The 13,932-nt window shown below is 40.6% G+C and overlaps 1 protein-coding gene across 6 annotated transcripts in view; it reads right to left on the reverse strand.

The window, feature by feature from the left end:
• FARP1 (FERM, ARH/RhoGEF and pleckstrin domain protein 1) overlaps nt 1–13,932 on the reverse strand; it is a 193,578-nt gene that overhangs the window by 58,050 nt on the left and 121,596 nt on the right. For all 6 annotated transcript variants that reach the window (XM_072348229.1, XM_072348204.1, XM_072348246.1 and 3 more), the window contains 2 exons: nt 5,804–5,908; nt 1,259–1,301 (listed from right to left, as the gene is read on the reverse strand). In XM_072348229.1, the coding sequence (XP_072204330.1) occupies nt 1,259–1,301; nt 5,804–5,908 (148 nt within the window). The remainder of the gene's footprint in view (nt 1–1,258; nt 1,302–5,803; nt 5,909–13,932) is intronic.

Here is a 13,932-nt window from a genome sequence, read left to right on the forward strand (position 1 = left end):
GCTGACTCCCACTAAGGCAGAATCTCTTGGAGATTGCTCACCAGTGAGGACTGCTCCAGCTTCTTCAGCCAAGGCACCACCACTGGTGAGTTTCCCTTTGCTTATTACTTCTGCACATTTGTTACCATCTTTGCTACCATGTGTATATTAACAACCAATACAACATATAAACCAATCTCCCATCCTTTGTTATTAATTTTGATGCTCTTCAGGTTACTGACAAATGACAAAATAAAACATATGCACCATAAAATAGAACAGTCACTTGGTGGAGGGATATTCTGCCAAAATAAAGTCTGTTTTGGTAATTACGTCAGTTGTTCCAATAAAATATATAATGTGTGTCTATTACATTTGCTTCAGAACAGGAGGGAGCTAGAATACAGTCTGTTTTTCAAGTCCACCAGCAAATTATTATTTCTATTTTAACAGCAGCACATTTGTTCTGACAAATACAATCAGTGACAAAAGGAGCAACATCTCTTTCACATGAGAGGGAGTGTTTCCAGAGAACAGACTCATACTAATATGATCAGAAGAACATCTAGGAAAAATTAATGGTAAAGCTCAGTAAATGAAGACTTCTACTGATATTTGACAGAGAAATAAATCACTGAAGCCTGTCCTGTTCAATTCTACTCTTACTAAAACTGATGGCTACATATAATCCTTCTCTCTCCCACCACCCATCACAACATTCCCTGACTTCCCTAACCTGTCAGCTTTCTTCTCTAGGTCTAAGACACCTTCAAGTTCTACAGCAATGTCCCTGGCAGCTGCAACAAATTTGCTAGCTCCTTCCCACTAATAACATCTTCTAGCTCTTTTTCTTTTTTCTTTCCCCCATCCTGTTCTTTTTATTTCACCTTTCACTACAGCTACCTTTCACAAACGTACGTTCCTTCATAGCCTTCCACTGTTGCATGATTTTTTCTCAACCAAAAGGAACAACAATGAGGCAGTAGCAGCCTTCGTTGCTACCACTACCACAGTGCTGCTGGGGCCTGACTAAGCCTTCTCAATTTGCTGCTGGTTCAGCCTCTTCTGTACAAAAGGTAAACCACAGGTGTTCAATGTCTGCTGGGACACGACTTCCAAGTCTTCTATAAAGTCAGAACAGAAATGAAAAAAAGAAAACAACAATCCAAACAAAACTCAGTAGAGGAGGTTGAGACGATCAAGATACCAACTGATAGATTCCTTGTTTACTCAGCCACTTGTGGACTGGCACAATAAGCGACAGCAAGGAAGTACTTACTTCTAATCTGTTTCATAACAGGCTTCAAAAGATCAAGCCACACCTGAAAATAAAATAAAAAAAAGGAGGTGTTATCAGCTCTGAACAAACTATTACTTGCAAAAGAGCATTTTTTAATTGCACCACTTAGATTTCCACTTATTTATCTGGTTTTCCACATGGGGGTCTTCTCCCCAGCACTCTTGAAGATGCTCAGGAAACAGCGTTGCTAGTAAGCTGTTGCTGCTGTATTTCTGCTTTAGATCTCAAAACAGAAGAAACGGACCGAAATAACATTTTAAAACATAAAAGCCCACTCTGTAGTCTCAATTAAAAAGGCTTGGAAGAATCACCTATCCTCCTTCATTGGGTTGTAGAAGATAAAGGCCAAATGACTCACAGAAACTAGGGAAGTGTGACAGCTCACCATCTCTGGCTGATAACTGTGCCCAAGATTTGTATTTTGTTATCTCAATAGCATGGAGCCTTCCTCGAAGACTTCTAGAACTTGTAGAGGAACATCCTACAGCCTTCACAATGGTTAACGGCAGCAAAAAACAAATTAACTGAGTCTTTCTTTGGGGGAAAAAAATACATATAGAAAAGAATACACCGGTGACCTTGCATAATTTCAGGTTATGTAGATACTGAAACATCCTAAAAGCATCAGTTTTCAAAGATCACCTCAGAAACCGGACAGAAACAGGCCCGTTTGGCAGCTGTAGCTGTGCCAATGTTGTTTGCTATTTCTGCAATTACTTTATGAGTGCTTCCCATTAGCAAAGTCCTCACGTTCTTGTCCTTTTAAACTCACTAATGCTTCTCAATGGAATTCTTTTTATGTTTTTCAGCCTGGGAAAGTTCTTTTCTTTGGAAGGGCTAAAGAAAGTTGGGTACACAAGAATAGGAAAATAACGTTTATCGCTTGTTAAACTGGTTCTGACACTTTTTGGCATTTCATTAACTTCAACTGTTTTTTATTTTCTCCAGAAAGCTGGCATGTACCTCATCTGCTATGAAGGGCCAGGGACCTTGCCAGGTTTAGTGGAGAAAAAAAAGGCCAGAATACGGAAAAGCTAAATTACAAGAATATGGGAGGCATATATTTTACTTGATACAAAACAAAATCTCTTTTTTTCCAGAGGAAATTTATGTTACAGCATGAGCACAGTAAGTATGTCATTTCTTTCCCCATTTTTCCCAATCATACTACAAGTTCCAGCATCCTTTACCAGACTGTTGAATGCCAGTGTATACTGAATGTACGTAGGGAGAGATTAGAAAGGTGGAGCAAGACAAAGACTTCTTTACTGTCACCAAATCCAGGCAATCAGAGCTTACACATCATGCAGCTCCAACACTGTATCTCTACACAGCCAATCTAAGATTGATTTGTAAGCTGGAGAGGAAGAATAAAATGTGAAGATTGACTTAGGATCCCGGTTTTTCCTTTTCTTTGGAACTACAAAGGCTAGATTATTTATTTTTGAAGCAACGTCTGGCATTCTGCAGTAGTGACTGGGCTGGAGCAGCTGGAGAATTGGGGCAGACATCAAGTATGATGAAACTCCGTAAAATCCCAAGCTTAGCAACAATGCCTCATTTCTCTTCATGCTGGGGGAAAGTGCAGCCCTCAGATCCTCCATGTTCATCTCTCCTGCACATATTCTCTTCTACATACACAGCACACTTGAACATATACGTATGCTGCTGGGCACCATGACATATAACTGTCAACATGTAATACATGAAGTCTGGAGCCTGGCATGCTGAAACAAACACAGCTGAACTGCGAGTGCAGCTTCACATACATATGATTACATCCAAACAAATACACTGCAAATATTTATTTTGCCTTTGCCATCGCCCTCTTCTCTGGACAAGCAATTAATTATCTTCAGATGATGTGAATGCAAAATACGTACGTGTGTTTTATTTCTTAGATACAAAACTAACCACAGTTTATTTATTTGCACAATGCTTGAATTCTCCACTACGGCCATTACAAAGCTCAACAAGTTTTAAATCCCACAGGAGCATTTGTCTCAACTGCGCCATAGAAACTGAGAATTACAATTTAAATGTAAGTATCACTCTCATCCAGAAAGCTGCTGCACGCTAAAGCAATGATTCATAATCAAATCCTCTGCTGCAACAGCTTCTGCAAGCTGCTTTTAGAATGCAATGGAATACAGAATAGAATAACTCTATTGGAAGGGAACAACAAAGATCAAGTCCAACTGCCTGACCACTAATCAAAAGTTAAAGTATATTAATGAGGGCATTATCTAAGTCTCTCTTGAACACTGAAAGGCATGAGGCATCAACCACTTCGCTAGGAACCTTCATCCAGTGTTTGACCACCCTCATGGTCAATTTTTTCATAGCATCCAGTCTGAACATCATGTGGTACAGCTTTGTGCCATTCTCATGCATCCTTACAATCACAGAATCATTAAGATTGGAAAAGACCACTAAGATCATCCAACCATCAAACAGGAGCCCAGCAGAGGATCCTATCACCAGTGAGAAGCAACCAGCAACTCCTGTCGCTTCCCCTCCTTAGGAAGTTGCGGAGAGCAATAAAGTTGCTTCTGCACCTTCTTTTCTCCAGAATGCACAGATCAGATGTCCTCAGTCTCTCCCAGTAGGACATGCCTCCCAGATTCATTACCATCTTCACTGATTTCCTCTCAATGCTTTCAAGGACCTTAACATCCTTTTTATACCACGGAGCCTACCTAAAGATATTAATCCCACTGAATTTCACAGCTGAGGCACACCTGTCTAGACACAGGCTAGATTTGGGGCTATCCCCCTTTTTGAACAGCAAATATCCAACTGGTGGATACACTGACCAGCACTTTCAGATACTTGGCTAGTACTTCCTTTTGCAAGAGTAGGAGCTATACGAGTTACCATCCTTGATGCATGGAAGCATTTTCCTTTAGGTCAAACTGGGAACAGCCTTGGCGTTTTCTTTCTGCCTTCCTCTTCATCAGAGCGCTAGATCCCCCACTGAGATCATCTGGATGTATTTCCAGCCTGCCGCTGCAATGGCCTCAGGCACTGGCAGCACTTCAATCCCTCCCGTGTTCTGCCTCAAGCAAATAAACCATTTTGTTTTCACAAGACTGAAAACTGTTAGTTTACTTCAGGTCTCTGAGCAAAACACAAAGGGTCATCTATTTGAAACTTAATGACCTGTGAAGTAGAGAAGGTTGATCAAGTGACCTTCGCTATTTTTTAGAAGACTAAAAAGCAAATGTACTACTAGACAGTCCAACTAGACAGTAGGATTTGTTTCAGCTTTACCTACATATATAACGAATGTCGGCATGTTGGTATTAACACGGCTACAGGAACCCCCTGTTGTAATAGCAGCAGACAGTTGCGCTGTTTTAAGGAGTTACGTTAATCTCTCAAGTTACCTAAAGCATTAGCCAAGGATATCTGGCAGAACGTGAAACTTTGTAGTAAGCTGCATCTCCTGTAAATCCAGGAGCAAGCTGTGAAGTGCATCAGTTTTAAAAGTCCATTTTGCCAAAATTTCCTCTTAAATATAGTTATATAATGTAAAGCTTTACAACCTATTCTGTTCAGTTTTAGTGCTTCCATAAGCCTGCACTATGACACGACAACAGGTTACTGCAGCAGCAGCTAAATCCTCTCCAGCCTTTGGTTAAGAAATACTGCTCCTTTGAGAGAAAATTTGTATATAGACAGAAATAGATCTTTTTCAAATTGCCTTAAGTCACTTCCTTTAGATCAGTCAGGTTACTGATGCAGAATTCACTGCATAGACAGCAGATTCAGCATGCACTAGAACATACCAGTCAAACAACCCAGATACTGAGCAGACATGTCAGGAGGTCACATCTGAGAACTAAAGTGAAGTAAACCTCGGAACAAAAGCCATTAGAGACTGGGAAGTCATTTGCCTTCGGCTTTTTCTGCTACAGGATACCGTTCCCACCCTGGAAGCATTAATGCAATGTCTGATTGTTGTCAGTAGCTGTTCTCAGTCCAAAGTGTCAGGACCAGCACCCCTGCTTGTGTCACACAGCTCCATATAAAGGACTTTCAACAGCTTATTTGTAGATTGTTTTTTTTTTGGTTCCTTATTTTTCTTTTTTATTAACCTTGTTCTATTTTATCTAACAGCCTTCTTGTTCCAAGATGTTTTTCACTGAACTCCATCATCATCACTGCAACTTTTGTCTGCAGACTCCACACTCCAAATTACTTGTGACTGTAAAATCAGAGCTGAGACTCTCCAGAAGACCTGCTGCTGGCTGCTCTACTGCAACTGATAAAAATAAAACACTTTTCCAACTCATGTTTGAATTGGCTGCTACTTTCAACACAGATGAAACCTGACAGGAGTAATCAGGTTTTAAAAACGTTTCTTCATATCCAGCAGGCAAGAATTTTTTTTTTAAACAAAGTTATGTTTTTTTCTCTTTTGAAATTCAGAATTAAACATACCTTGTAAGTAGGGAGCTGGAAGATAGAATAAAGTGCATATGTAGATGAAAACCGGGTGAAAGTTAACTTTTTACATACCATCATCTTTTTATGGTCTGGAAACTCAAGGCCAAAATAGTCACCTTCAACAAGGTTCAGGTGGTTGCAAACGGCATCATGCAAGACTTTCCCTGGAGCTCTTTGCTGTAAGAAGAAAACAAAGCCTAGGGTTAAATGCTGCAGATTAGCAAGGACGCTTTTAATTAGTGGCAGAAAAATTACTGCACTGAGAAGTCATCTTGCAAACAACACTGTCAATGCAGCTAACAAAATCAGCAGTTGTTCCAGCCATACCCACAGGGCAGTTGAAAATAATTACGCTAGTTTTAAAGCCACGGAAAATATCTATTCATCTCTGGATGGCAGCTCTCGATCAACCTTTAGTACATGCTTGGTTTTGAGAGGAAAATACTATAAAACAGAAAATAGCTGTGAAGCACTGAAGCTGGTCAAGGCTCCTCTGTGCTACTCTCACAAGAGCTAATGAGTAAATCAGAGGATTTGAGAGCTAACGTTTCCTTCCACGCTGTAAACATCTTCCCACTACAAAGACCAGATGTTCAGCCCAATATTAGCTCCCAGAGACACGGTTTTGCTGATTGTGAGGATTCTTCTCATCAGCACATCAGTTAAATCCACACCTGCAGCCAATACTGCAAATTACAGCTCACCAGCAGTTCTATGGCAATAATAATAATAATAATAATAATAATAATAAAACCCAACGAAAAACACTACGCTTCCTTGGTATAAAAAGGCTAATCACCGAAATCAAATATTTTGTTATCTGCAGAAATGCATGTATTCTAAATCAAAGGTCCCTGAAAAAGAGATTTCTAGTCACTTGCGAATAAACAATAGTCCACCACTAAACAGCACAAACTCCTCCATTAAAAGAGACCCACGGTCCTGATCACACCCCAGCCAAGCACCCTTGTGCTCAGCTTACAGACTCACCCTTTTCCTTTCTGCCCAGTAAATAATTATGAGATCAAAATGAAACAGCAGTAAAAGAGCAAACAAAACAAAACCATTAGCTGAATCAGAAAGGACAAACCTAAGCCCAGGTTCCTGCATCTCCATCAGGCTTAATGCTGCTACAACCCAAAACTTGTCATGATGGGGTTTTGGTCTCTTGTTTCACCATACAAAAAAAAAAAAAAACAAGCCCCCCACATTTTTCCACCTAATTCCACCAGGGTAATTCCTGATTTCCAGCCACAACTCTAAGTATGAAATATCTTTCCAAAGGAAATTTATCTAGCATTGTCTAATATGACTTGTGAAAAGTCAATACTCAGTAACAAAGCTCACAAATTAGGGACGCCCATTTTCTGAGGCAGGAACATGCCACCACGGTGGCACTTCCACCCAGGTGATGCAGGAGGACACAGTGACACCATCCATCACAGTTGGCCAACTTTGAGAGTGAAGTTGCAAAGGAAAAGCCAAATCTATCTCCAAAGGAACTTGCAGAGCAGGTTTCTGCTCAAGGTTTTCTGCCTCTAACAGACCTACGCAACCAGGAAGTAATGTTCCCTTACGATACTTTATTAACTGTTTGTTAATGTTAACACCTGTGCTACTCTACCACACAAGGTTAGTGGAAGGAAGCAAGCCTGTCTGATCTCAGACCACGAGTAAAAGCAGCAGATTAAAACCTGCTGGGTGTTTTCAAACAGGTTTTGTTTTTGTTTTGTTTTGTTTTTTGTTTTTTTCCTTCTATGCATTTAGACAACAAAACAGCAGTCTTGTAGCATTTACATCACTCGGCATTTTCTCTGATGTATGCCTCAGTAACGCGAAATGCTTCTTACTCAAGTATGTGGAAATACAGTAATTATCCTAAACTCATCTCAGCTTTGATCAGTCTAAGTCAAAATAAAATCTGACAGTTTACTCAAGGGGAAACGCTGCACATATAAAATCTGCTGGGATTTAGAGCCTGATGACAACCCCGGCCTTGCAGGACCAGAAGGAAAAGAAACATCCAAACATGCAGGAACTCTCTGGTCTTACAGAGATGTTGATTCAGCGCTGTTCCATGACATCCTTACTAAAAAATTTAAACACAATAAATTAAAATCTCAGTCTGCTGGGTAGGGAACTGAAAAAGCGTTCACTGGGGTTGCAGCAAACGCTGGCTGACAGAGGAAGCATTCAGGAATGAGTGTGCTGTACCAGTGACAGCATCTGCAGCCTGCAGTAGTGTCTGACTTCAATGTGCTTACAAGGCCTGTGGGACAACACAAGTTTCCTCCAGAACATGGAAGGCATTTTCCAGCTGCCAGATGTGAGCTTGCTGTCATGTCTGTCTCGGCCATGAGGCAAAACTTCTTGGCTCTGTGACTGCACCCACATCTCACAAGCCACAGCTTGGCCATTTTCCCTGCTCCACTCTGGTGTGGGCTGCAGGCCTGACTCACGAGGCCCTATGAGCTCCCAATAACTCTGCATGCAAGTAAGGGTGTGGAGCAGAGAAAGACTATGCCATAGGAGGGCCTTTCCTTGCCACACAAGCCACTTCCCAATAGATGACCATCATGAGAGCCTCAAACATTGAGATGAGGAAGGGCTGAGAAGGTTGCTGATGTGTCCAGATGCTGAGAGTGGGAGAAGAGGAGGCAGGAGAGAAGGCTCTCTTGAGCCTCATCAAGTGGGATCTCACACTGAGGAGAGAAAGAGCTGACATGAAAGTGATGATAAAGAGGAAGACAAAGCACACAGTGGTATGTTGAAATGGAGGCTGTCATGACTAAGGCTTGAGGCAAGACCGTACCTCCAGACCATCAGCTACCATGGATGAAAGGCAGTGAGAAAAAAGCAGGAGAAAAGTACAGTATGTTGGTGGCATATAAGTGGGAGAAGTTCACACGTAATGCCCTGGAGCAGAGAAGAAGCTGCAGAAGTTGTCAGTCCCCTGATCCTATTTTTGTTGACAGCCAGATTCCTGTAAAATCATAGAATCATTTAGGTTGGGAAAGACCTTCAAGATCAGCAAGTCCAGCTATCAACCTGATCGAGACCCATCACTAAACCATTTCCTTTGGTGGCACATGTCTCTTAAATGCCTCCAGGGATGGAGACTCCATCACTTCCCTTGGCAGACTGTCCCAATGACTGACCATCTTTCCATGAAGAAGTTCTTCCTAATATCTTACGTAATCTTACCCTGGCACAACTTGAGACTGTCAAACAACGAAGAAAGACTGCAACTCCAAAAGGCAACACCTCCTACCAAAATACCTATCAATGAACACTGGCAGTGAACTTTTCCTAAGCAAAACAGTGGTACTCTTTCACTCTTGGTAACAAGTAGTCCAGACACCTGTTTAACAGGGTTCAGTTTAGAGGTGAATCCCTGCTATTATTCTTGAGGTGGCATTTAGCTACACTAAAGTAACACTCTAATTTATTGCAGTGAAAAGAAGCTCACTGATTTCAAGCCACATATCCTTATTGCTTAATGTATTTTGAACTGGCCTTTCATTCCGTTCTGTGAAATTACATTTTAAAAGTCACTTTACATTTTCAGGGAATGTCAGGCCACTCACTTCTACATTATAAATAATGTACATCACCACATTTAGCTGCAAGCTATGAAGGCACCCAAAGTAGCCTACCTTAAGGATCGTGCATTCAGCATTTGCTGTCTGCTTATTATTTTAACCTTATTCAATTCAATTTCCCTCTACTTCCACAAAAATCCCCAATGGTAAGTTGCTTATATTCTTCCACTGGTTAAAATTGTAATAGATTTAACAATTCTTTAACATTCCAGAGACTTCCAATAGTGAAAACAAAAAAAATCCCTCTACACACAGGTTTAGACCATCCTTTGGCACAGACTGAAATACAGATTTATTTATTTAAAAGGAAATGCACAGCACTATCTGGAAAATGTCCAAAACATTAAAAGAAGGGGTTTGGGGCATGTTTTTCTCATCCTCCCAGCAATTAATTCAGCAGGCGTTTCAATAACCATCTACCAAACCGATGTGTCAGCTTAGGACCAAGCAGTGATGAACTATTTTTATCTGACTAGCCAAATTTCACTGAAAGCTTTTTTCGTTTGTTTTTACTTTGTTGAGCAGTAAAATCGGGCTAAAACAACAACAAAAATCTCTACAAAAACACAAATAACCAATTTATCTGGAATGTCTAAAAATATGTCTCATCAGTCTTCTGGCCAAAGCCAAGAGACAGCTTCATGAGGAAGCACTTCCTATTTGCTTCTTCCTTCTTTCCTTAAGGCCCTTCTCCTGTCATGTTTTGAGTGCTCAGAACCAAAATGGAGCAATTTGGCAAAGCCAAATACTTCAGGTTACTGTGATTTCCAAAGCATTTTATAATTCAGTTTAACAACTGTCTTGAAACGATAATGAAAACTTTGCCCGGTATTTTCCTAAGTGTTTCTGAAGTTGTATTGAGTCACAGTCAATACTAAAAATAACAACTCCATGCTCTTAACAGCATGAATTTTCTCAGTTATTCAAAATTGTTAAAAATTATATATGTATCTACAACTCTGAAAGGAAGAAAAAGCATGAAGTGTTCACGATAAGCAAACAGCGTAAAAATAACCTCAAAGATGAGACTGAGCAACAGGGTTCTTAAATAACTGGCAAAAATTTATACTTGAAAGTAGGCTCGAAAACTACTTGTAATAGAACAATTCTGACAGCATCTGAAGACAAATTTCATATTTTATCCAGTTCTCTTTTCTGGCATAAAATGAAATGCATATTTCATTTTTAACAGAAGTCTACTACTCAAAGAGTGGGTTAAAGCAATAAGCACTGGTCTGGATGTCATTCCTCTAGACCTAACACTGCCAAGATACCTGGAGATACCTCTGCCCTTTTTCTCCTCTCCTCGCTTTCAAAGTGTAGGTGTTAATCCTATAGGAAGGATTAGATGACCACAAAAATAGCTTTAGATCACACAGATAGCTCTTAAACCCGAGCTTACTAGTTTTTAGTTTACTGTTCAGCATAGGCTGGGAAGTCTTGAAGAAGTGGGCTTTGCCATGTTCAGTGCCAAGCAGCAGCCTGTTCCTGCTGGGACACAAGAACCAGGGTGTAAGAAAAACACCACAGTTGGTCACATTTTTTACTCTGAAAGATGACGCCTCAGGATGTGCGCCCTACACACCCTTATGTGCTGGCAAAGAAATTAAGACCTACCTTTTGAGGGACTGCCATTAGGCATGTGGGCCCTCACTTTGCACTACAGCCAAGGGATCAATTCCATTAGGAGGGATGGAGCAGAAGGAGCACATTTTCATGATAAACCAAAGGCAACTCATTCCTTTTAAGATACTTCCACTATAACATCATTGAAGGCTCCACTCCTGGAACGTATCCCACATGCTTTTGCACAAACTGTGCGCATACACTCAAAGGCAGGACTGAGGCCAAATGGAGTAACAAAATAAGTCCCTTATACTACACTAAAAAAAGGCAATTGATCATCTGCCATACATGTACAATATGACCATTTAGCGTTCCTTTCTTTGTAGGTTTCGGTGGGCTGCTTCTCTACTTTATGCTCACCACAACGGCTGAAATCCCCTTAGTAGTGCTTGCCTTTCAAAGTCTGATGTACAATTACTGAGGCAAAAAAATACAGGGAAAAGGAATTTAATGAACATCTAATTCACTCACATTTTTAGCACCTTCTTCAAAAGAAACACATAATTTTCTGCTTTGGAATATATGTAGATGTGTAACCGTAGGATTTCTGCCCGTGATAAACTGGCTTATGTCAAAAGCAGAAGGACTGTTCTGACTAGACTTGAAACTCTCCCTTCTGATTCCCCAAATCAACATTAGTACAAATACCCAAATGTAAAATTCAGGTGAAAATTAAACACTTAATAGGAAAAGAAGGAAAATATTATTGTTGCTTCTAAATTCTCTTCTTTAATAGTTAAGTATTGCAGGAGTAAGAAGGAAAAGATGATTTAGCGATGCTAATGTAAAGTATCATGATAAGGGTATTTTCACTTGTTTTTGATTAAATTTTTAATCAAACTTGAGAGTTTACTGTAGCTGAATTTTGTATTGGTCTGACAGCACTCTCAAGTGTCTCCAGACCTCTATAATTACAGTACAGTAAAGCTGCTGGGACTGGAGGCTCTGTTTGGTCTCTTTTTACTTGGCTCATAAAATCACTGCTTTATAACTTAATGGGAAGATACAATCCACTTTGTATTATATATGCTATTTCTTAATTCAAGTGAGGAGACAGATAAATGAGAAGAGATGGGTATAGCAATCCAATTGCTTCACTTCTTTGCAGTTCTAACCAGCGCAGACTGATAATAATTTTGAATGTATTTTCTGCTATCAAATTACTCTAATTTCTACTTGACGAGGAGCTTGTTAATGTAGAACCAGCAACAATTACCGTGAAACATAGGTTAAGTTCTTCTTGAACACAGGAAGTTCCATACTAATAACATGCTGAGTGACTTCTTTATAGTAAGGGTGACAGAGCACTGGAACAGGCTGCCCAGAGAGGCTGTGGAGTCTCCTTCTATGGAGATACTGAAGACCCTTTTGGATGCCTACCTGTGAGGCCTATTGTATGGAACCTGCTTTAGCAGAGGCATTGGACTTGGTGATCTCTTGAGGTTCCTTTCAACCCCTGCAATTCTGTGATTCTGTGAAACAAGTGGAGCCCTTTGTGAAGAAGAGCCTGGAAAGAAAGGGGTGCACTATTGCTGCCTGGAGAGCTTCCTTGTCAGGTGGCTTTAGGAACACAATCCCACAGAAGAATTCATTTTACACCAATACCAAAATCTGGAACTTCTCAGCTACACACCACAAACTCAACAGTCCAAAACCTACCCATTCTTTAGTTGCTGTAATCTAAGTACACATCTGCTTATTCCACAACAAGATTTGTGGTGAAAAGCATAACAAAATACTTCAGAAGCAGTTCCCCTGTTTCCTAGTTCCTTTAACTGCATTACAGCATTTAACTGGTTGAAATCTGCCCTCAGCTAACAAGTACAAATGACTCCATCTTACATTTTCTCTATTGATTTATAAAAACTGCATGTTACACATACGTGCCTAAGAATTATTAATAATGCCCACCTGCAAAACCCTAAACTTTGCTTCTGGTAGTACAACTGTAATTGCTGCCTTCTAAAGATAACTGTAAGATATCTGTAGGATCTCAGCAAAAGCAGAACAAGTCTTCTAAGCAACAGTAAGCTGCAGAATTTCTCACGGAGACCATTTCAGTTTTGGAGACTTGCAGTGGGAGCCTTTTGCCAGAGCCACAGCTACTAAAACCAAATTACTTTTCTTTACCATCATTTCAAAAGCGCGCTGTGGACAAGAAAAAAATGAGGCATTAAAAGAACAATGAAAAAGCTTACTAAAAATACGTCATCTTATTCCCTAAAATTAGCTCTGGCAATTGCTGAGTCATCTCTGCCTAATTCTACTAGCAAAGCTAAATCATGGTTTGTGGGTCCGCTTTCTCCCATTAGCAAGGCAAACATACACTGCTGAAAGAGACTGTTTTCCTTTCTGCAGAGCTGACACAGAATGGGGATGACTCGCAAGAGCAAGTCATGAATTTCAGATCTTGAAGTGAGTTGCAGGGCATGTGCATGAAACCTCTCAAGCAAATAACTGCAAAAAATGGAAGGCGACACTAAATGGCTTTTATAAGCCAGGTCCACATTAACAAAGCTTGCCTGAAAAGGTACTTTGGCTAAGGGGAAGCTTGCTGAGGGGTTCGACAAGTGAGGAGGCCACCACAAAGCCATCCCAACCACAACAGCAAAACCAAGGGATGCCAAGAGGCTCCTATCTGATAGAGACTGGCTTTGCGTAGTCTATACTTCATTGAGGGCCAGGAGGTGTGACTGAGCAGATGTCTCCAGCAGGATGGCATTGGCTGTGTCCCACAGCTACGGGCACAGCCTGCTACAGCACGAGGATGCCCACAGCCCAACCACAGAGTGAGCGTGGCAGCTGCTGGCTTTGGAAAACACACATCACAAGCCCTGTTTTCAGAGAGAATTTGATGTGAAGCTGATAGAACCTCATTTTTCATAAAGTTTGCTTTATGGAAAGTTGCTTTCCTGAAGCTGAGCTCTGGAAGTAAGTATATACCTGTCAAATGAATGTTGATATTACTTTCCC

The sequence above is a fragment of the Excalfactoria chinensis genome, chromosome 1, assembly GCF_039878825.1.
Source record: "Excalfactoria chinensis isolate bCotChi1 chromosome 1, bCotChi1.hap2, whole genome shotgun sequence".
NCBI lineage: Eukaryota > Metazoa > Chordata > Aves > Galliformes > Phasianidae > Excalfactoria > Excalfactoria chinensis.